Source organism: Sus scrofa, chromosome 3, assembly GCF_000003025.6.
Source record: "Sus scrofa isolate TJ Tabasco breed Duroc chromosome 3, Sscrofa11.1, whole genome shotgun sequence".
Taxonomy (NCBI): Eukaryota; Metazoa; Chordata; class Mammalia; order Artiodactyla; family Suidae; genus Sus; species Sus scrofa.
Window position 1 is genome coordinate 4,755,242 of NC_010445.4, and position 22,872 is coordinate 4,778,113.

The window sequence follows — 22,872 nt, forward strand, 5'->3', positions numbered from 1 at the left end:
CCTGGTGCCTGTGTGTACACCTGTGGGCCTGTGACCGCCCTGTCTTGGGTTGGCTGTCCAGCGTAATGCCTCTTTTTGTCTCAGACATGTTCCTGTTTGGATTTTATGTCACTCTGGTTCGAGCCCAGCAGTGTTTTTAAACCCTGGGACGTCTAAGAAGTGACTCCGAGGCTTCCTCTCCCCCTGCCTCCCTGGGCCAGTCGCTCTCACGCCTGGTGATTCCCCGTCAGAGGGACGGGAAGTCTGATGGCGCGTGTGGGGGCAGCACAGACACCGGCTCCCAGAAGGCGAGTGACCAGACGGAGTATTTTCTGTATTTCAGGAACCATTTGTAATCCCGGACCACGGAAATCTATGTCCAAGCTTCTCTACCTCCGCCTGGCGCTCTTTGTGCCAGAGATAGTCTGGGCGTCGCTGGGGGCCGCCTGGATAGCGGACGGTGTGCAGTGTGACAGGACAGTCGGGAACGGCATCATCGCAACCGTCGTTGTCAGGTGAGGCTCGCACCTCTCTCCCCTTCCCGTCTGAAATGTGCTCGAGATGGAGGTAAGCGGATACCTGCCCAGTGACTGCAGGTGGCCCAGTGTCACGCAGGCTTCGTGAAGGAGAAAGGGGACCTTTTTGAGTAAATCGCAAATTGGAGTTCCCTCTGTGGTCCAGCGGGTTAAGGATCCAGCGTCTCCGTGGTGTCTCCGTTGCTGCTGAGGCACGGATTCCGTCCCCAACCCAGCACGGTGTGTTGAGGGTCTAGCGTTGCCTCAGCTGTGGCTCAGGTTCAGTCCCTGGCCCAGGAATTTCCACGTGCCTCGGGTGCTGCCGAAAAAGGAAAAAAAAAAAAAAACGTGGAGGCGCCTGTGTCTGTGCAGGAGGCATCGTTCGTCTTCCGTCATGTGTTTACAGACGGCGTTGTCTTTCCCGCGGGGTCTCACTTCTGCGCCCCCCTCCCTTCTCTTACAAAAAGGACCGAAACAAAGGCAGAAACTCGAAGTAGGATGAGAAGAAGCGCAGTGGCTGGAATTGCTGCAGAGAGTAATCCACTAGGATAAGGCTTTTTGCCTGTTCCCCTCACAGCCCCTCGTGCTCCCGATAAGGAAGTGGGGCCTCTTGGCACCGCCCTTCCCACGTCTCCCAGCAGCGGCCACGCAGCCCTTCCCGGCTCCCCTTCCAGGAGCACACGCACCCGGGGCGCCTTGTGCATCGCGGGCCATCTAGAGATGTCGAAACACGTGAACAAAGACCCCTCAGCGTGTCGGGTCATGGCAGGCCTCTGGAGGTCTAACCGAGGGGAGGCCTGGGGCGTGGGCGGTGGGCCCAGGCTGTCGTCGGGGGGCTCCTGGAACAGGTTCCAGCTGCTCCCGTGCCGAGGCCGCGGCTCTGCCCGCCCGACAGCTCCCTTTTTCTTTTGCGGTCTTTGCTTTTAGGGCTCTGATCTTTGTGGGCCCTGAGTTAGCCGTGGGCTCATAAGGAACTCTCTGGAAGAGACAAGCGGCTCACCCCAGCCAGGTTCTGGGAGAGCCCCGTTTTCCGTGGCAGTCAAGCCGCGGTTAGAGACGCAGAGAGTGGGGCCGGGGAGCGCGGTCCTCACGCCCGTCCCCTCTGCCCCGCAGCTGGATCGTCATTGCCTCCACCCTGGTCACCGTCGTGGTCGTCTTTGACCCGCTCGGGGGGAAGCTGGCTCCGTATTCCTCGGCAGGTCCCAGCCACCTGGACAGTCCCGAGTCCAGCCAGTTCCTGAACGGCCTCAAGACGGCGGCCACGAGCGTGTGGGAAACGAGAATTAAGCTCTTGTGCTGCTGCATCGGGAAAGACGACCATACTCGAGTTGCTTTTTCGAGTACGGCAGAACTTTTCTCAACCTACTTTTCAGTAAGCCGACGGGGTCTGCTGTGCTCTCTTTCCTCTGTTTAAGTGCACGCTTCTGTTGAGACGCGTCCTCTGCCTTCTGAACCGTCTCCCTGTTGACATAACTCAGCTCTCAAGAGGGAGCCGTCGGCGGGTGGCGGGGGGGCGCTCCCTGGGGGGGACTCGAGTGCCCGGGGAGCCTGAGCCCGGGGCCCTGCGCGCCCGGCCCATCCTCGTGTCCACGCCTATTGGCTACGCTGTAAGATTTTGAATTCGTTTTTAGGGACCTAAGTCATGGAACCTGTACCTTTTGAGAGCAGTTTGCCTGCTGTCTTTTCGTGTGTCCTCCATCCAGTCATCAGGCGGCAGATGCAGGTCCAGGCAGGGTCGGGCCTCCAGGTCGTGTCAGAGCTCAGCTTCTTAGTGCTTTAGGGCACCGTGGAAATGGTAGGTTATTCCCCTTGTAAAGACTGTTGCGGTGCATGGAGTTCCCGTGGTGGCTCAGTGGTTAACGAATCTGACCAGGAACCATGAGGTTGTGGGTTCGATCCCTGGCCTCGCTCAGTGGGTTAACGATCCGGCGTTGCCATGAGCTGTGGTGTAGGTCGCAGACGTGGCTCGGATCCCTCGTTGCTGTGGCTCTGGTGTAGGCTGGTGGCTACAGCTCCGATTAGACCCCTAGCCTGGGAACCTCCATATGGCATAGGAGCAGCCCTCAAAAGGCAAAAAGACAAAAAAAAAAAAAAAAAAGACTGTTGCAGTGCAGAAAGCTGTCCTCATTCTGGACGTTGGTTTTCTTTCCCATGCAGCGTGTCTTCTCTTACAATGTTCTCTGATGAGCTGCTGTCGTGTTCAAATTACGAGCAAGTGAGGGGGTTGCTTTGACATCCCCCCACCCCCACCCCCACCCACCTGCCAGTCTTTTCCTGGTCTCTGTGGTGTCCAGGCCTGTCCTGTCGAGGGCCAGCCCTGTGACCTAACGCCCGGCCAGAGAAGCCTCCAGAGAGATGAGTAAGTGTGTCCCCAGGATTTAAAGGAGTGCTTCAGCCTCATCTCAGGATTGTTGGAAGCGGGAGGAAGAGCATCTGGTGCTTCTTAGCGGATGTCTCAACCTGCATCCCAGGCAGAGCCGATGGCCCAGGTGGCTGCGTAGTCCTTTCTCATGGGCTGGAAGTGCCTGGGGCCGTTGAGGGCTCTTGCTGCCCGTGTCCCTGTGGGAAGGAAGGGGCAGGTCAGGCTCTGGAGACGCACTCTGTTGCTTTCCTAGTTTGAGCTTCTTGAGGTTTGCTCTGCTCAGCGAGTAAGTCCAGTCTCGTAGACCTCTGCCGTGGACTCTCAACAAAACCTTCTCGGGCTCTTGAGCAGTGAGAGTGTAAACCTGGGCAAAAGTCAGACGTCACAGCCGAGAGGGCAGGTTCTACCACTTACTTCTCCACTTTACCAAGGGAGGAAGTCAGTTAGAAAGAGCTGAGTCCCTTGACGTGAAGCATGAAAATAGAGATAAAAAAATTTTGTATGTTCTTGACGTTCCCATTGTGGCACTGTAGGATTGGCAGTGTCTTTGTAGCAGGAGGCCACAGGTTCGATCTCTGGCTGGGCACCGTGGGTTAAGGATCTGGCATTGCCATAGCTTCGGTGTAGGTCACACCTGCAGCTAGGATCTGATCCATGGCCCAGGAGCTCCATGTACCCCAGGGCAGCCAAAAATAAAAATAAAAATAAAGCTTCTTCTGAGGGCAGGATAGTGAGACACAGGAACCTCTGGGAGTCCTGAAAGGAAACTGTCTCCCACAACACCTGTTTACACGTAACCGTACGTGCATTATGTGTGCCCTTGTGTGTGTGATTTGTATAAACGGGGGCCCTCAGAAGCTCATGGGCCATTCCTGCTGAGATGTGTGATAAGCCGTTGTGGTTTCCCATCCAGGACACAGACCTGGTACCCAGCGACATCGCTGCAGGCCTTGCCCTTCTCCATCAGCAGCAGGACTACATCAGGAACAACCAGGAGCCTGACCAGGTGATCAGCCACTCCCCGGAGTCCTCCCAGGTGAGCCCATAAATGTTTCTGACATTTATACCTATTTGCATATTTGTAAACAAGACAACCCCCCCCCCAAAAAAAGCAACAGCTTCAGGAGCAATTGATTGGAATTGATTCTCATGGCTTTTGCTAGTTGTGTTTTGTCACCTCTCAGGCAAGACATCTCATCACCTGGAGTTCAGGTGGAAGGAGCCCTTTCCTGGCCAGTTTACCATCCGTTGTTATTTTATTTTATTTCATTTCAATTTCTTTCTGTCTGCCTGTCTGTCTTTCTTTCTGTCTTTTTGTCTTTCTGTCTTTTTAGGGCCGCATCTACAGAATATGGAAGTTCCCAGGCTAGGGGTCAAATCAGAGCTGCAGCTGCCAGCCTACACCACAGCCACAGCAATGCCAGATCCGAGCTGCGTCTGCAACCTTCACCACAGCTCATGGCAATGCCAGATCCTTAACCCTCTGAGCGAGGCCAGGAATTGAACCCATATCCTCATGGGTACTAGTCAGGTCCATGAAGGGAACTCCCAGACTTGGATGTTTTTAAAGGCAGTAAATGCACATAGATTTGTATGTCTGTCCCTGCACTTCATTTAAGCACCTCGTTCCCAGTGGCTCATGGTTGTGCTGACGTGGAAGCTGCTGCTCTGATGCGCACCCAGCAGGAAGTCACTGGCTTATTTCACATGAGCCAGAAGAGTCACTAGGGGTTTCTGTCGCCACTTTCTGCTGTCCGCCTGTATTTAAGGACCAGTTTACTCAGTGGAAGTCCTCTGAGCGGTCTGTTCCCTGGAGAAAGAAAAGGAAGACTCAGGAGTTTGAGTTCAGGCTTAAGATCCCAGTGGGTCGGTCCTCTCCATAAAGGGCTCCCCTAAGCAGAAAGCTTTGTTCTCGGAGTTCCCGTCGTGGCACAATGGTTAACGAATCCAACTAGGAACCATGAGGTTGCGGGTTCGATCCCTGGCCTTGCTCCGTGGGTTAAGGATCCAGCATTGCCGTGAGCTGTGGTGTAGGTTGCAGATTCGGCTCAGATCCTGTGTTGGCGTAGACCAGTGGCTACAGCTCCGATGAGACCCCTAGCCTGGGAACCTCCATATACCACCAGAGCGCTCCTAGAAAAGCCAAAAAAAAAAAAAAAAAAAAAAAAAAAAGGCTTTGTTCTCCTCTTACAGGACGATGATCTGGACGCAGAGTTAGAAAGCTGCCATCACTACATGCAGTTTGCAGCAGCTGCCTATGGGTGGCCTCTCTACATATACAGAAACCCATTTACGGGGCTGTGCAGGATCGGTGGTGACTGGTAAGTTGGCATCATCTAGGCCTCCCTTCTTCTGGGTGTTGCTTGCTATGGTGTCCATACTTTATTTCTAAAAATAATCAATTTCCCTTTAAAAAAAAATCCTATGTTGAAGTATTTCAAAAACTGCAAAAGCAGCCCTAAGAACTCCCATAGAGCCTCTATCTAGAGTCACCAGTTGTGACTCATTTTTGTCACATGTGCTGAATCACTCTCTCTCTATATATATATATATATATTTTTTTTTTCCTTCTGAACCATTGAAGGCTTAGTTGCAGACATCATGCTCCTTTATCTCTAATTACTTCAGCTTGAATATAGGAACAAGGACTTTCTTTTCTTTTCTTTTTTTGCTTTTTAGGGCTGTACCCACGGCATATGGAAATTCCCAGGGTAGGGACTGAATTGGAGCTAGAGCTGGCGGCCTACACCACAGCTCACAGCAACACCGGATCCTTAACCCACTGAGCAGGACCAGGAATCAAACCTGCAACCTCATGATACCTAGTCAGTTTCGTTTCCACTGCATATCAGGAACTCCTAAAGCAAGGACTTTGTTTGACATGACTTGCAGTACAGTTCTAAAATTTATCATTTATCATTAGCTACTGGAGTTCCTGTCGTGGCGCAGTGGTTAACGAATCTGACTAGGAACCATGAGGTTGCAGGTTCGATCCCTGGCCTTGCTCAGCGGGCTAATGATCCGGCGTTGCCGTGAGCTGTGGTGTAGGTTCCAGACGCAGCTCGGATCCGGCGTTGCTGTAGCTCTGGCGTAGGCTGGTGGCTGCAGCTCCAATTGGACCCCTAGCCTGGGAACCTCCATATGCCTCGGGAGCGGCCCTAGGAAAGGCAAAAAGACAAAAACAACAACAACAAAAACAAACAAAAAAATCGTTAGCTACTCCAGTTTTTCCTTTGCCCGAATAACATCCTTTTTAGCCCATTTTCTCTGGTGTGGTGCTGTGTGCTGCATTTACCTGTCATGCCTCCTTAGTCTCCCCCTATTTGGGACCATTCCTCAGTCATTTTTTTATCTTTCATGATACTGACGTTTTGAAGAGGAGAGTTTGGATGTTTTTTTTGGGGGGAGTGGGGGTTGGGCACACCCATGGCGTTACAGAAGGTCCCAGGCTGGGAATCCAACCCACGCCACAGCAGTGACAACGCCAGATCCTTAACCTGCCAGGGGACTCCCGAGATGTTTTGCGGCACGGCCCTCAGCTTGCATTTCCTGATGAGGTTTAAGGCACACACCTTTGGCAGGAATGCTCCACCGCAAGCATCTCGCCCTGCTCAGTGCATCATATCAGATCTGTGTTGCTGGTTTGTCCAGTCTGTGATGATTGTAGGGGCTCTCCCATCCTTGTCGTTTAATTTTTTGAATATGTAAAGCTTTGACATGATTCCGGAAGTCATGCTCTAGGGAGGAGTCTACACAGAAATGTCGCCCAGGAGTTCCCATTGTGGCTCAGCAGGTTAAGAACCCAACATAGTATCTGTTAGGATGTGGATTTGATCCCTGGCCTTGGTGGATTAAGGATCCAGTGTTGCTGCAAGCCGTGGTGGCGTAGCTTGCAGACACAGCTCGGATCCTGAGTTGCCATGGCTGTGGCTTAGGCTGGCAGCTGCAGCTCTGGTTCAGCCCCTGGCCTGGGAACGTCCATGTGGGGCAGGTGGGACTTAAAATGAAAAAAGAAACGTCACTTAAAGGCCACTATACGTTAGCCAGATGGAGCTGCGAGAACTGTCAGTGGGCATCCTGATGTTTGCTGGCCAACAGGCCACGGGGTGGGGCTTCCTTTGTAAGTGACTCCTGTGGGCACCTTAATGCCTCTGCTCCCTCCCTTTTTTCCTTTTCAGGGCCACACCTGCAGCATATGGAGGTTCCCAGGCTAGGGGTCTAATGGGAGCTGCAGCTGCCGGCCTGCACCACAGCCACAGTAGTGCCACATCTGAGTCGCATCTGCAACCTACACCACAGCTCACGGCAACGCCGGATCCTTAACCCACCGAAAAAGGCCAGGGGTCGAACCCGCATCCTCATGGATCCTAGTCCGGTTCGTTAACCACTGGGCCAGGACGGGAACTCCACCTGCCCCGTCTTCAGTTGCAGAAGCAGGACAACTGAATATGACTTGGTTGGAGGTGACCAGCTCAACTGCCATTTCGGCTCCATCCTGCAGACGACAGGGCTGCAGTACCGGGACTTCATTCACGTCAGCTTCCACGACAGGGTAGAGTATGACCTGCTTCCCCACTTCTGGGTCCTGGGGTCCTTTGAGGTTCTGGTGGCGTTACCGACCCTGCCCCCAGGAGCTGGGCGTCGATGCATAGGCAGGCACACCCCCTCCTCCCCAGGTCAGCGGGCTGTCTCCGGGTGGGTGGGGTGGTCACGTGGGCCGAGAGCCCTCGTCCTCAGAGAGACGGAGCTGAATGACACACGAGCCCACTGTATGGAAGAGCAGTGGGCTCTGCGTGGCATTAACGCCACGCAGGGGTACGGAGCTGCGTCGGGCACTCTGCAGTGCAGGCGGCCTCTCGTGGAGGGTCCTGGAAGTGCAGGGGGCGGTACCTGCAGCACCTGTGTTGCTTCGCAGCCTGTCCCCCTGATGGAAGTGGGCGCTTACAGGGCCCTTAAGCGAAAGGCTCGCACTTAAACACAGGAGGGACTCTGGTCTTGCTCCTTCCTACCCCCCAGCCCAGGGTACCAGGCCGGTGGTGACCCCAGCAGAGCTCATGAGGACCCGCAGAGGGGGCTGGATCTGAGCGCTCCCTCGGCGGGAGCCAGTGCCGCCTGGTGGCCGGAAGCTGCCATCAGATGCAGTCGGCCGTTTCCCCTCCGTATCAGCAGACGCTGTTTCGTTTTTTGTTTTGTTTTGTTTTTCCTTTTTACGACCACATCCACAGCTTATGGAATTTCCTGGGCCGGGGTCGAATCGGAGCTGCAGCTGCCGGTGTACATCACAGCCACAGCAACACAGGATCTGGGCCTCATCTGTGACCTACACTGCAGCTTGCGGCAACGCTGGATCCTTAACCCTCTGAACAGGGCCAGGGATCAAACCCAAATCCTCAGTGAGACAGCTTCGGGTCCTTAACCCTCTGAGCCACGTCGGGAACTCCAGCAAATGCTGTTCTTACACACGTTCTCTATCGCAGGTGTATGAGCTTCCCTTTTTGGTGGCTCTGGACCACAGGAAGGAGTCCGTGGTGGTGGCTGTGAGAGGAACCATGTCCCTCCAGGTACAGAGCCTGGGGCCATAGCCGTGGGGGGGGGGGGTTTACCGGGGAGAGTCTCCTTTCCTGGAGCAGAGGGCAGCTTTGCAAGTGACAGCATCAGACACGGGGAAACGCCGAGCGTGGAAAACAGGGAAGCAAGTCCAGGATTGTGAAACAGTCCCTTTGAAAAAGCGGATGAGGTTGTTTCCTTTTAACTGAAAGGTGCAAACGTGGGCTCCAGCAGAGCTGGGCTCACCCACCCCCAGAGGGCTGCCCACTCGACTCTCCGATGCGCCTGCCTGGCCAGGCCGCCAACCTGGGCGACCCTCCCCGTGAATTTTCTGCACCCAGAGCCAGAAGGAATAGTGAGTTAAGTGGTGCCATCGAAAGTCAGCTACTCTTCGGTCCACCGGAGCTCCCATCTAGGGCCCCACAGCCCACGCGCGCTCTCAGCCACCCCAGTTGGCTCTCTGCCCATCCCCACGGCCCGCTCTGTCCAGGGGCCGGGAGCCCCCACTTGTCCTTCCCCCCCCAGGGTCCTGCCAGGTCTCTGCCTCACGGAGGGGTTGCCTCTGTTCTGTCCTCCTTCCCGCCCCGTGGATGGCGGGTGGAGTCTCTCTGGCTGGCTCCTCTGCACTCCTGACTGCAGCCCTGTCCTGCCCTGGGCCCGCGAATGCTCCACTTCCGTGGGCCCCGTCTCGCGTCTGTGCTTTACGCTCTCCAGACCTGCCGTGACTCCTGCTACTTTGACTGCAAAGTCTGTGTTTCTAATGAGCTCTGTTGGCATTTTAGGCCCTGACCCCACCTGCTTTTCCAGCTCTCTCCCGTCCTCTGCACAGGTGCCCAAGCCTGGCAGCGCCGGGGTGTCCTGTGGAGCTTTGTAACTAGTGTATGTGTGGAGCCCCTCACTGGGCAGAGGACACCCCAGTGTGTCCTGCTGCTGCCCCGGGTGAGGGAGGTGCCCACCTCTCCTCTGCTACCTGAAACCAACTCCTCCTTAGGGCTCTGGCTCAGGCGCCACCTCCTCCGGGAAGCCTCCCTGCCCTGCAGTGCTCACCCGTCCTCAGAGCTGCTCTGTATGACGTGTCTCAGCCTCCCTTAGGTTTCAGCCAGCTGTTGACTGGGCCCCTGGGGGACAGGACCCATGCTTTGTTCAAAGCCTGGGTGCAGGGCCCTGTGCTTCAGGGGTGCTTAGGTCATGTGTGCAGGGAGGGGGGAGCCAAGGGTGGGTCCCCAGTTCACGCCTGGTCCTGCTCTGGGTGCCCCAGGAGCTCCCGGCTGCCTGGTTTCTCTCCCGAGTTCAGACACCAGGGGTTCAGGTCTCAGCAGCCTCACCCAGGAGACGCCCGGCCCTTCCTGGACGCCCCCCGGCTGACACCTCCTCCCACGCGCTTTTTGTAGGACATCCTTACGGACCTGTCAGCGGAGAGCGAGACCCTCAACTTAGAGTGTGAGGTGCAGGACTGCTTCGCACACAAGGTAGGAGCCCCGGGCGCGGGGTCTGGAATGTTCCCCGAAGGAGAAACTCAGAGGGGTCAGAGTACGTTCAGCTCCATGTCACTCCGTGGATGCCGCCCCGAGTAACCAGCCGCGCCCGGCGCCGGCACTTAGAGCAGTTCCCTCAGCAGCCCTGGGGTTACTTTGGTTTTGGAAGAGGAGGAAGCAGGTTCAGAGCGACTTGCCAGCAGCCACACGGGTTCCTGGAGTAAATGCCAGTTGGCATCTGAAGCCTGGTTGATTGCTTTGCTTCCCTGCAGTTAAAGTAAAACTTTCTCTTGGTGAAAAACGCTTTAGAGCCACCCGGGGCAGGGAACCACTCCCGCCCCCTCCCGAGATGCAGGCAGGTCCCCTCTGCAGGGGTCCCAGGGTCTCCTTCCGCTCTCGCTGGGCGAGGGCGCAGGTGGGGCCCCGGAGCAGAGCTCCTCCGGTTAGAGACAGTTTGAAACGTACCCAGGGCGCTCGTTTTAACCATCGGTGAAAGTACCCTTCCATGGCGTTGGGCGCATTTGGGTGCTGTGTGCCCGTCACCTCTGTGCATCCCCAGAACGTGATCGCCCCAAACACACACTGTCCCCGCTGGCCAGGAACCCGCTCCCATTTTGCCGTCTCTCACCTTGCCGAGGCTCGTTAGCTCGTAGAAGCGGCACTGACAGTGTCTGTCCTTTGATCGCTGGCTCATGTCACTGAGCGTGGTGTCCTCAGGCTTCGTCCGTGTTGCACATGGCGTGTGTTGGGGTCCCCGTCCTCGTCGTGGTTGAGTAACAAATGCGCTCCCTGCATCCATTCACGCGTGGGCGGTGTGGGGGCAGACTGGCTGTTGTGAGGAGCGGGCAGAGAACTCCGTGTCTGCTTTCAGTTCTTTGGAGAGGAGACCCAGAGGTGGGCTTGGTGAGCTTTTTGGTGTGTTTTTTTGTTTGTTTGTTTTTTGTCTTTTTAGGGCCGCATCCTCAGCATATGGAGGTTCCCAGGCTGGGGTTGAATCAGAGCTGTGGCTGCTGGCCTATGCCACAGCCACAGCCACAGCCACTCACTCTCTGGGTTGCTGAACCTTAGGTTACTCCTCTGTTTAACTTTTTTTTTTTTGTCTTTTGTCTTTTTAGGGCCACACCTGCGGCATATGTTGGTTCCCAGGCTAGGGGTCGAATTGGAGCTGCAGCTGCCGGCCTATAGCACAGGCACAGCAACTTGGCATTCAAGCCGCGTCTACGACCTACACCACAGCTCAGCAACACTGGAGCCTTAACCCACTGAGTGAGGCCAGGATCGAACCTGCAACCTCATGGTTCCTAGTTGGATTCGTTTCCGCTGCACCACGACGGAAGCCCTCTGTTTAAGTGTTTGAGGAAGCACCGGGCTCTGCCAGCGCAGCTGCACCGCCCCCGGCAGTGTGTGCTGGGCCCGCCTCCCCGCATCCGCCTCAGCAGGGGTCATCCTTTTTTTCCTAAGGACAGGCATCCTAGTGGCTGTGAGTGGGGTCCCTGTGGTCTTGATTGGCACGTCCTGTGGCCCAGGAGGCAGCAGAGTTGAGTGCTTTACCAGGGGAGGGAGGGTCTGGAATGCCCCCCCCAAGGTCCCAGGGGCTGCTTCTGGGGAGAAGGACGGCAGGCTTGGAGGGCAGTGGCCTTGTGCTGGTTTTACACGCATCGTATGTTTTTTCAGCCAAACATGTATTACTTCTCTAGGAATCATCGTTTAAATAGAATGCTTTCCCCCCTCCACCCCTCTTTTGGCCACCCCATGGCTGGTGGAGTTCCCAGACCAGAGATCAGATCTGAGCTGCAGTTGTGACCTATGCTGCAGCTGCAGCAGTGCCCGGTCCCTAACCCACTGTGCCGAGCTGGGCACTCAACCTCTGTCCTGGCTCTGCAGAGATGCGGCAAATTCCCCTGCACCACAGCAGGAACTCCTAGAATGCGTAATTTTTGTATTAATTTGTGTTATTCCCGGAGTGCAGCTCCTGGTAATTGAGCCCCAGTTGTCCTGCCTCGATGAATTTTTTTTTTCCTTCCACTTTTTTTTTTGTAAATGATGATTTTTGTGTATTGTGCTTGGAAGCTCTTCAGTGATGAGCCAGAGTGGATGCTTTTGGCTTTGGTTCTGCCACCAGTTCAGAGCTTGACTAGGAATGTAAGGGTTTTTTTGCTTTAACTCTTAGCTGTCTTTTTGTGCCTCAATAACAGAAGTAGTCCAGTTTAACTATTATTGGGTATGTGTAAAGAAAAATGAATTACAATTTAAAATTTTAAACTTACTGGAATTCCTGTCACGGCGCAGTGGAAACGAATCCAACTAGGAACCATGAGGTTGTGGGATCGATCCCTGGCCTCGCTCAGTGGGTTAAGGATCTGGCATTGCCATGAGCTGTGGTGTAGGTCGCAGACGCGGCTCAGATCTCTCGTAGCCATGGCTGTGGTGTAGGCTGGCAGCTGCAGCTCCAATTCAACTCCTAGCCTGGGAACCTCCATATGTTGCAGGTGCAGCCCTGAAAAGCCCCCCCCAAAAAAAAAATTTTTTTTTAACGTATTATAGAGACACATCCACTAGCCAACCACAAAATACCCTCAGAGTCCAGTGGGCTTGGTTGTGGCTCTGTTCTTACCAGAATTGGGGCCACAGATAAAGGCTTTGTGCCACCACAAGCCGCCACACTTCAGGCCTGGCTGGCTGGCAGCTGAGGCCTCCTCCCACACTGCTTCGTTCAGTGACACCTCTTGCCCTCAGGCCAGGAAGGCAGCTGCTCAGGGCCTAAGAGCCTGGACTGCTCTCTCCTCTTGGCCTCCGTACCAGGTTTTGGCTCTGACATTGTCCACGGTCTTTGAAATTCAAGGCTGTGCAGCTAAAAAGGGTCTTAGCATTTCCCCTGTAATGCGTGTGCCAGGGAGACTCACCACCAGCCGGGTTGTGGACCAGATGCTCTTTGGCTCTGGCTGCCCAGAACCGGACACGCGGTAGCTGCCTGAGCGTTGGTGGGAGTTGACTGCCTCATGAGGCGGGCGGCGTGGAGGGAGAAGTGCCGGCCGCTGCGCAGAATGCCGGCCCCCAGCCGGCTTCGGAGCAGGAGGCCGGGTGCCGCCTCTGCTCACGGGGTTGTAGTTGCTGCATCAGGAATGCGCAGTTGGTTAGGAAGGATCCACACAGTCTCCCACTTTCGGTTGAGTTTCTCCTTCATCCTGTTGGAGGTTAGGCTGCAGGGGACAGTGGCCAGGCCCACCCTGTCCTGTTGTGAAGGAAGCTCTGAAAACGGCTGATGGACGGGCCCGTCTCTCCTGTATTGGAACAAGTTAATTTTCATAGTCTGTTTTGTGGGATAGCTGTATTTGTGAGGAAGTCTTAGGTTTTACTGATTTTTTTTTTTTTTTTTTGACTTTTTAGGGCCAAACCCACAGCATATGGAGGTTCCCAGGCTAGGGGTCAAATCAGAGGTATAGCTCCTGGCCTACACCAGGGCCACAGCAACGCAGGATCCAAGCTGCACCTGCCACTTACACTGCAGCTTGTGGCAACGACGGATCCTTAACCCACTCATCGAGGCCAGGGATCGAACCCGCAACCTCATGGTTCCTAGTTGGATTCGTTTCCATTGCACCTCGACGGGAACCCCTCAATTCCAATGGTTTTAGTTCTGCTCTTGCTTCATCAGTCGCTGATTCAGAACTTCACATTTCTCCGTCATTTTAAAAGACCAGTCATTTATAATTCCAGTCTGACGGGCCCCAGGCCCCGGCTGACGGAAACACTGGGTGGCTCGTACGTCGGAACTCTGTGTAGCTGCAGGAAGCACCGTGAAACAATCCCCGGGCTGGGACGCTGCTCCTGCCGTCGCCTGTGTGTCCCCGGAGGTGGCGATGGAGCCCTTGCCGCCCGCCCAGCTCGGTGCGGTGGAGGCGGCCGCGGTGCGGTCGGGGGGGCCGGTGGCAGATAAGCAGACCCCGTGTGACCCTCGGCCCCGGCAGTCACCGCGGCCTCCCGTGTCTACACTTGCAGGGGATCTCTCAAGCCGCCAGATACGTGTACCACCGCCTCATCATGGACGGGATTTTGAGCCAGGCCTTCAGCATTGCTCCGGTGAGACTTGAATTCTTCTCTTCTTTGGTTTTCTCCACCGTGAGCTGTTGGCTTCGATAACCTTTTCTCATGCTGCTCTTGTCCCTCAGGAGTACCGGCTGGTCGTCGTGGGGCACAGCCTGGGGGCGGGCGCCGCGGCCCTGCTGGCCATCATGCTCCGCAACCAGTACCCGCAGGTCCGGTGTTACGCCTTCTCCCCGCCCAGGGGGCTGCTCAGGTACTTGCTTTTCTCTCCTGTGAGGAGATGCTGTCTAGAACTTAGAGGGTCTTTGATCTGCAGTTTAGTTCTACTTTCTCATCCTCAGGAGAAGTTTGTTTCAAAGCGCTGTGTGGTTGAAGAGAGACTGAACAGGGAGTTCCCATTGTGGCTCAGTGGTTAATGAATGTGACTAGGAACCCTGAGGTTGCAGGTTCGGTCCCTGGCCTCGCTTGGTGGGTTGAGGATCCGGCTTTGCTGTGAGCTGTGGTGTAGGTTGCAGATGTGGCTCAGATCCCATGTTGCTGTGGCTCTGGTGTAGACCGCTGGCTACAGCTCCGATTAGACCCCTAGCCTGGAAACTCCATATGCCATGGGAGCGGCCGTAGAAAAGGTAGAAAGACCAAAAAAAAAAAAAAAGACTGAACAGCTTTTGATATTTTAAACTGACGTGTAATTGACACATTAGTTTCAGGTGTACAACCTAACAATTCAGTATTTTTATCAGAGTTCCCAGTGTGGTGCAGCGGGAACGAATCTGACTGTATCCCGAGGATGTGGATTCGATCCCTGGCCTGGCTCAGTGGGTTGAGGATCCAGCGTTGCCGTGACCTGTGGTGTATGTAGGTTGTAGACACAGCTCGGATCTGGTGTTGCTGTGGCTGTGGTGTAGGCCGGCAGCTGCAGCTCCGATTGGACCCCTAGCCTGGGAACTTCCATATGCCGCGGGGGCAGCCCTAGAAAGCAAAAGTAAATGCATATATATATTTGTATTTATATATATGGCGAAATGAATGTAGTAATTCTAGTTAACATCTGCCGTCATGAGTTCAGAATTTTTTTCCTTGTGAGGAGAGCTTTGAAGATTTACGTCCTTGCCAGCTTTCCAGCACGCAGCGTGCTGCTAGTGACCGCCGTGCAGCCCAGCGGCTTCGTGATTTTCTAAGTGAAAGTTGGTGCCTTTTGATCCCTCTGACTCGGTCCACCCACCTCCTGCCCCCCGCCCGTCCCGGCAGTCCCCCGTGTTCTGTACGCATGAGCTGTGTTTCTTTTTTTCCTTAGGTCTCACGTATAAGTGAGAGCCTGTGGTAGTTGTCTTTCTCTGACGTGCTTCACTTAGCCTGATGCCCTCCAGGTCCATCCCTGTTGTCCTCACTGTTTCATTACTTGTTCACGGCTGAATCACACGTGTACACACACCCTGCACCTGCTTCCTCCACTCGTCCTTCAGTGGACACTTCGGTGGTTCCTAAGCCTTGGCTCTCGGAAGTAACGCTGCCGTGAACATGGGGGTGCAGCTATCTTTCAAGTTCGTGTTTTCGTTTTCTCCAGATAAGTACCTAAGAGTGGAACTGCTGGGTTATTTGGCGGTTCTGTTTAACCTCTGAAGGACCTCCACACTGGCTGCCGTGCTGGCTGTACCAGCTCACGTCCCCACCAGCGGCGTACGAGTGCTCCCTTTCCTGCACGTCCTGGCCAGTGCTCATTTCATGGGTCGTTTTGGGGTTTTTGTGGCTGGGCTTCTGGCACATGGAAGTTCCCAGGCCAGGGATCTAACCCATGCCACAGCAGTGACCCAGGCTGTAGTGACACCAGATCCTTCACCCACTGTGCCACAAGAGAACTCCCTGGAGTTTTAGGGGTTGAATCAGGGCTGTAGCCACCGGCCTACACCAGAGCCACAGCGACACCAGATCCGAGCCCTGTCTGCAACCTACACCACAGCTCACGGCAATGCCAGATCCTTAACCCACTGAGCAAGGCCAGGGATTGAACCCACAACCTCATGGTTCCTAGTTGGATCCGTTAACCACGACGGGAACTCCAAGAACTCCCTGGAGTTTTAAAGTAGATAATAATTTCATTTGTGAGGGAGGGCTTCTCTCTCTTCTTTCTCTCTTTTTGCCTCTGGGTGCCAGTGGGACCACCACTAAAACTGTTCTCCAGTTTTCCTGTGGCTCAGTGGGTTAAGCGTCCAGCACTGTCACTGCAGCAGCCTGGGTCTCTGCTGTGGCCTGGGTCCAGCCCCTGGCCTGGGAACTTCTGTATGCCATGGGTGCAGTCAAAAACAAAAAAAACAAAACAAAACCAACACAAACAGCAACAATTCTTTGTTTCCAGTATTTGATTGCATTCTCCCAGTTAATTCCTACGTATTTTACAGTTGGTTTGACTTCAAAGCCAAATAAATTAAAAAAAATATATATATATATATCTCACATCAGAAATGGTAAATTTGTCTTGTAATTCTGATTTTAATGTACAGATTTTCCCCTCATCATTTTATCTGAAAGTAAGTCATTCTGGAGAACCCCCATCCGGGACTTCCCTCATTGTACCCTCTGTGTCATTTAGCGTCACGCAGTGTCACTTAACGTGTTCTTCTGACCGACCCCTTGATCGTACATATGTCCTAGAAAATGGAAGTTATTGGCATTCGTGTGGCACAGCGGGTTCAGAACCCGACGGCGTCCACGAGGATGTGGGTTTGATCCCTGGCCTCACTCAGTGGCTTAAGTTAAGGATCCAGTGTTGCTGCAAGCTGCAGCGTTAAGTCACAGATGCGGCTGGGATCAGGTGTTGCTGTGGCCGTGGTGCAGGCTGGCAGCTGCAGCTCCACTTTGACTCCTAGCTCAGGAACTTCCGTGTGTCGCAGGTGTGGCCATAAAAAAAAAAAAAAAAAGGAAAAAAAGGAAGAAAATGGCAGTCATTCCTAGAGCGGTGATCACACCACACTCGGGGTGGATTTTTTTCTTTTTGGTGGTGCTTTGGTTTTTTTCCCACTATAGTTGATTTACAGTGTGCTGTTAATTTCCACTGTACAGCAAAGTGACCCAGTCGTACAGATACAAAAAGAAACTCACGTTATCCCTCCATCCTGCTCCATCACAAATGACTAGATACAGTTCCCAGCGCTATACAGCAGGATCTCCTTGCTTATCCACTCCAGATGCCACAGTTTGCATCTGTTAACCCCGTTCTCCCAGCCCATCGAACTCCCTCTCCCTCCCCCTTGGCAACCACAAGTCTGTTCTCCTAGTCCATGAGTTTCTTTTCTGTGGAAAGGTTCATTTGTGCCATATATGAGGTTCTACATATAAGTGATATCATATGGTATTTGTCTTTCTTTTTCTTACTTTCTTCATTTAGCATGAGAGTCTCTAGTTCCATCCATGTTGCTGCACATGACATCATTTTGTTCTTTTTTATGGCTGAGTAGTATTCCATTGTGTGTATGTACCACACCTTCCTAATCCTTTCATCACTCAATGGACAGTTAGGTTGTTTCCATGTCTTGGCTACTGTGAACAGTGCTGCAATGAACACAGGGGTGCATGTATCTTTTTCAAGGAAAGTTTCGTCCGGATATATGCCCACGAGTGGGATTGCTGGGTCATATGGTAGTTCTATGTATAGTTTTCTAAGGTACCTCCATACTGTTTTTCACAGTGGTTGCACCAATTTACATTCCCGCCAACAGTGCAGGAGGGTTCCCTTTTCTCCACACCCTCTCCAGCATTTATTTGTGGACTTACGAATGATGGCCATTCTGACGGGTGTGAGGTGGTACCTCATAGTAGTTTTGATTTGCATTTCTCTTATAATCAGTGATGTTGAGCATTTTTTCATGTGCTTGTTGGCCATCTGTCAATCTTCTTTGGAGAAATGTCTATTCAGGTCTTTTGCCCATTTTTCAATTGGGTGGTTGGTTTTTATGCTGTTGAGTTGTTTAAGTTGTTTGTATATTTTACAGATTAAGCCCTTGTCCGTGGTATCATTTGAAACTATTTTCTCCCATTCTGTAGGTTGTCTTTTGGTTTCCTTTGCTGTGCAAAAGCTTGTGTTTGATTAGGTCCCATTACTTTTGCTTTTATTTCTGCTGCCTTGGGAGACGGACCTGGGGAAACATTGGTACACTTCATATCAGTGTTTTGCCTGTGTTCTCTCCTAGGAGTGTATGGTGTCTTGTCTTACGTTTACGTCTGAACGTCATTTTGAGTTTATTTTTGTGCATGGTGTTAGGGTGTACTCCAATTGCACTGACTGACATGCAGCTGTCCAGTTTTCCCAGCAGCACTTGCTGAAAAGACTGCCTATTCCCCGTTTTATATTTTTGCCTCCTTTGTTGAGGATTAATTGACCGTAGGGTGGATTTTTTTTGACAGGTAGTGGGAGTCATGGTGTGCGATTCCTGCTGTGTCCCCCCAGGAGGCACATAACTGCTTGTCTCTCTGATGTCCTTAGCAGCTCATCATCCCTCGACACATAGTTTATGAGAGGTTGCCACAGGTGGCTGTTCTGTTTCACTCCTTCGTCTTTTATTAGCTAAAAACTATAAAGCACTTTCCTCCAAGCATTGGGTTACCCCACGGTAGAGTTGACGCAGGGAAAGCAGCCGGTGCCTGGACGCCTGAGCCTCCCCTTTGTCCAGCAGGATGAGGGTGTAGAGCCGCGAGCTGGTGCGCTGGCAGCCTCCAGAGGCGGCCTTTCATCATGCACGGCTCTCATGATTAACTCATGAGCCTTCAAATTGTGCTTGGGCTGCTGTGATTCTTCTTTTGACGGTCCCTCTGTCCCATCAGTGGGCCCCTCCTCCTCTTCGGCGGGGCACTCCTCACCACAGGGCAGATCGGAGTTTCTAGGCCTTTTCAGTAGAACAGTGCAGGAATTCCTGTCGTGGCTCAGTGGTTAATGAATCTGACCAGGAACCATGAGGTTGCCGGTTCGATCCCTGGCCTTGCTCAGTGGGTTAAGGATCTGGCGTTGCCGTGAGCTGTGGTGGAGGTTGCAGACGCGGCTCGGATCCTGCGTTGCTGTGGCTCTGGCGTAGGCCGGTGGCTACAGCCCCGATTCGACCCTTAGCCTGGGAACCTCCATATGCCGCGGGAGCGGCCCTAGAAAAGGCAAGAAGACCGCAAAAAAAAAAAAAAAAAAAAAAAAAAAAGTAGAACAAGGCAGGGAAGACTTTGCTTATTCCAAAGAGGAAATATTTCCTTAGTTCATATTGATACTTCCAATTTAAAGATGGGGATTTTTAAATTATTTGATTGTATACTTGTTTTACTGAAATTCTTTGTATTTTTTTCCTTCTATGCTAAAAGTCTTGGTTTCTGTCAACCTTTTTTTTTTTCTTTTATGGCCTCCCTAAGTCCTATAGAGTTCCTGGGCCAGGGATCAGATCCAAGCCACAGCTATAGCCTACACTGCACCTGCAGCAGTGCCGGATCCCTTAACCCACTGTGCCAGGCCTGGGAGGGAACCTGCATCCTGGTGCTGCGGGAACATCGCCGATCCCATTGCACCACAGTAGGAACTCCTGTCAACATTAATTTTTAATTTGCATCTTTATTTCCTTCTTTCCTTCTCCTCCTCATCTGTGACCTTTGATGTTCCAATTGCAAAAAGATTATGCCCCACAGAAGCCTCAGATGAGGGATAGCATTTTTTGACAGGTGGTTTTGTCTTGGGGTTTTTGGTTTTTTTTTTTTTTTTTGGCTTTTTTTAGAGCCGCACTACAGGCACATGAAGTTGCCAGACTAGGGGTGGAACCAGAGCGCTGCCTCCGATCTACACCCCAGCCACTCAGGATCCTTGCCATATCTGCACCCTACACCACAGCTCATGGCAAGGCCAGATCCTTAACCCTCTGAGCGAGGCCAGGGATCGAACCTGTGTCCTCATGGATAGTATTTGGGTTTGTTACCCCTGAGCCACGACGGGAGCTCCTTGACCGTGTCTTTTTAGACATAAGGCTACTGCACACTTAATAAACTGAAGTGTAATGTGAAGATAACGTTGATAGATGCTGGGAAAGTAAACACATTTTGTTCTTTACTGCGGTATTTCCTTTACTGAGTCGTCTGCAGCCAGACCCACTTCATCTCCAAGCTATGCCTGTCTGTGTGTTGGACACACGCCCTGCGTGCATCCACCTGCCGTGCAGCGTCACGCAAACCGACGCAGCAGAGCTTCGGAATGGCAGCATCACATCTGATGGCATGGTGACTGCAAGCAGGCTGTGCCTCTGCCTCTTTCCATCCTTAGATTGTATTCCTACTGTGGACATACAAACAAATTACACTCGCCTTAAAGTCACTCGAATTCTTCTGTCTAATACACAGTGAGGTTCACTTGTTTCACCTGGCTTTTGATTTGGGACTGCTTTTTTTTTTTTTTTAATATATAATCATAGAAAACAAGGACATGATTCTCAAGACAACTCTCAAGAGTTCCGGTTGTGGCTCAGCAAGTTAAGAACCTGAGTAGTATCCATGAGGATGCAGGTTCAATCCCTGGCCTGCCTCAGTGGGTTAAGGATCACCCAGTGTTGCTGCAAGCCGTGGCTTAGGCCACAGCTGTGGCTTGGATCTGGCCTTGGCTGTGGCGTAGGCCAGCAGCTGCAGCTCCGATCCCTTCCCTAGCCTGGGAACTTTTGATCTGTCGCAGGTGTGGCCCTGAAAAGAAAAAAAAAGAAATAAAATAAAGCCAACTCTCCCAAGCAGGGTACTTTGAGCGAAACCGGACTTCTGCCCTTGTTCCCCCAAGGGCAGGGTCCTTGCTCTGCCCTCGGAGGCGGGCGTCTCTAATCGCTGTGGACTCAGCTTTTCATCACTCCTCCGGAGAAGCAGCCCTGCCTGTGTCTTGTGTCCCGCCCCCTCCCCAGGTGACAGCAGCGTGCTCTCCAGGCTGTCCTGCATCCTGTTGTTTGTCCTGACGCCACCCCCCCAACCCCACCCCACCCCACCCCTTGGCGGAGGAGAAGCCTCCTCCCCTTCCAGCTGCAAAGGACTGGGTGTTCTCAGGGTTGGACACTGCTTGTTTCCCGCCTCTGCTGTTACTTGCCCGCCGTGGGAGCTGCAGCAATGGCCTTTGGCACCTGTGTGTTGACGTTTTTGCCAGTGCAACTTGTTAGGCATCTCCAGGTTGGTTGCTGGGTCAAAGGATGGCACAGGCACGGTCTGTTGTCACCATCTGGTTTGAAGCTGTGGCTGTCGACTGTCTCTGCTGATACACGTCGTGGTTTTACTAGAATCTGGCCAGAGAGTTGCTCTAGTTGGAGCCTAATTACTTCTCTTCTCCATCGAGGACAGAGAACAGATCTGACCTCTTCTCCCGGCAGTTACTCGGCTTCTCTTGGAAGCTGTCCGTGGGCAGTATAGTCATAAAACGTCACTGTTGTGTGTTCGTGTTTCAGCAAATCCCTTTACGAGTACTCGAAGAGCTTCATTGTGTCGCTGGTCCTGGGCAAGGACGTGATTCCCAGGTGAGGCTGCCGGCCACCCCGTCCAGGCGCGGGCCGAGGGCCGAGGGCGGGCGGAGGACGGAGGGCCAAGCCTCAGCCTGGTCTCTTGCTGAGCAGGTTGAGTGTGACCAACCTGGAGGACCTGAAGAGGAGACTCTTGCGAGTGATTGCTCACTGCAACAAGCCCAAGGTAACTCGGGCGGGACGGGCCTGTCGGGGGGTGGGGGGCTCCCGTTTCCAAATGCGCTGCGGCTGCCGGCAGCTCTCTCAGCCCCGTGTCTGGCAACCTCCAGGCCGCCCAAGCAGACGAGCGCCAACCCGAGCACAGGGGGCACCACAGTTGGAACCCACCATAGAAGCGTCTGTGTTTGGTCACGTGGCTTTTGTCGTCCCTCTTAGGCCTGTCTTGGGACCAAGCGCATCCCCGTGCCTTTGTCCACAGCGTAGAGGAGCCGGGCAGCTGGGCCTGGGCTCTGGAGTGTTAGCCTGTGACAGGGTACAGCACTCATTTATACTGACCAAGAGAGAGAAATCCATGAGGCATGGAGGTGTTTGTCAAAAGGGCAGGATTGGGAGTTTCCCTTGTGGCTCGGCAGGTTCGATCCCTGGCCTCCATCCGTGGGTTAAGGAGAGGCGTTGCCATGAGCTGTGGTGTAGGCTGAAGATGGGGCTCACATCTGGCGTTGCTGCGGTGTAGACCATAGCTGTAGCTCCAGTTCAGCCCCTGGCCCAGGAACTTCCATATGTCCCAGGGAAAAACAAAAATGTTTTTTAAAAAGGCAGGATCGAAGTTCACCTGTGGTGCAGTATGCTTAAGGACCTGGCGTTGTCACTGCTGTGGCTCGGGTTTGATCTCTGGCCTGGGAGCTCCTGCACGCTGAGGCACAGCTAAAAGTGGGGTCGGGTGGGAGAGCAGGATTTAAAATGATTCTCAGAACATGATCCGAGGCAGCAGGAGGTGAAGCGATGCAGTTTTGACCAAAAATACACCAAAGTGTCTTATTTAGGTAATGGGATTAGAGGTAGTTTTCAGTTTTTAACTTGTTTGTCTGTGATTTTTGTTGCTAATCAGAAAAAAATTAAAATCTTCTCCTTATCAGCTACACTCCCCAAATTAAAAAAAAGAAAAAAAAAAAGGTAGTATCTGCTGTCTTAAGGGGAGGAGCAAAACCGGTTTAAGAATTGCCCAAGAGAGTTCTCCTCACTCGCCCTGCCTCTGGTTTTCCGGAGCGTGAAGTGCGATGGCCTCACCAGCCCGGGCCCCTGACCTCCGCCCCCTGCGGCCCCCGTTTAAGATCAGACCACGAGGGGTTCACACCCCCGGGTCGCCGCCCCAGGCACGGGCTCTCAGGTCCCAGGTCTTTGGGGACCTTGAGAGGCTCACAGGTGACAGGGGTGCCACCACCTTGCGTCTCGCCCCCAGTACAAGATCCTGCTGCGCGGGTGCTGGTACGAGCTGTTCGGAGGGAGCCCCG

At 53.3% G+C, this 22,872-nt stretch overlaps 1 protein-coding gene across 1 annotated transcript in view; it reads left to right on the top strand.

Moving 5' to 3' along the window:
* The window catches only part of DAGLB (diacylglycerol lipase beta), a 37,329-nt gene that overhangs the window by 13,360 nt on the left and 1,097 nt on the right, over nt 1-22,872 (top strand). Inside the window, 12 exon segments of the mRNA XM_021086077.1 lie at nt 323-494; nt 1,608-1,866; nt 3,770-3,892; nt 5,050-5,177; nt 7,282-7,408; nt 8,334-8,417; nt 9,795-9,872; nt 13,878-13,958; nt 14,048-14,175; nt 21,350-21,418; nt 21,515-21,587; nt 22,821-22,872. Of these exon segments, the coding sequence (XP_020941736.1) occupies nt 323-494; nt 1,608-1,866; nt 3,770-3,892; nt 5,050-5,177; nt 7,282-7,408; nt 8,334-8,417; nt 9,795-9,872; nt 13,878-13,958; nt 14,048-14,175; nt 21,350-21,418; nt 21,515-21,587; nt 22,821-22,872 (1,374 nt within the window).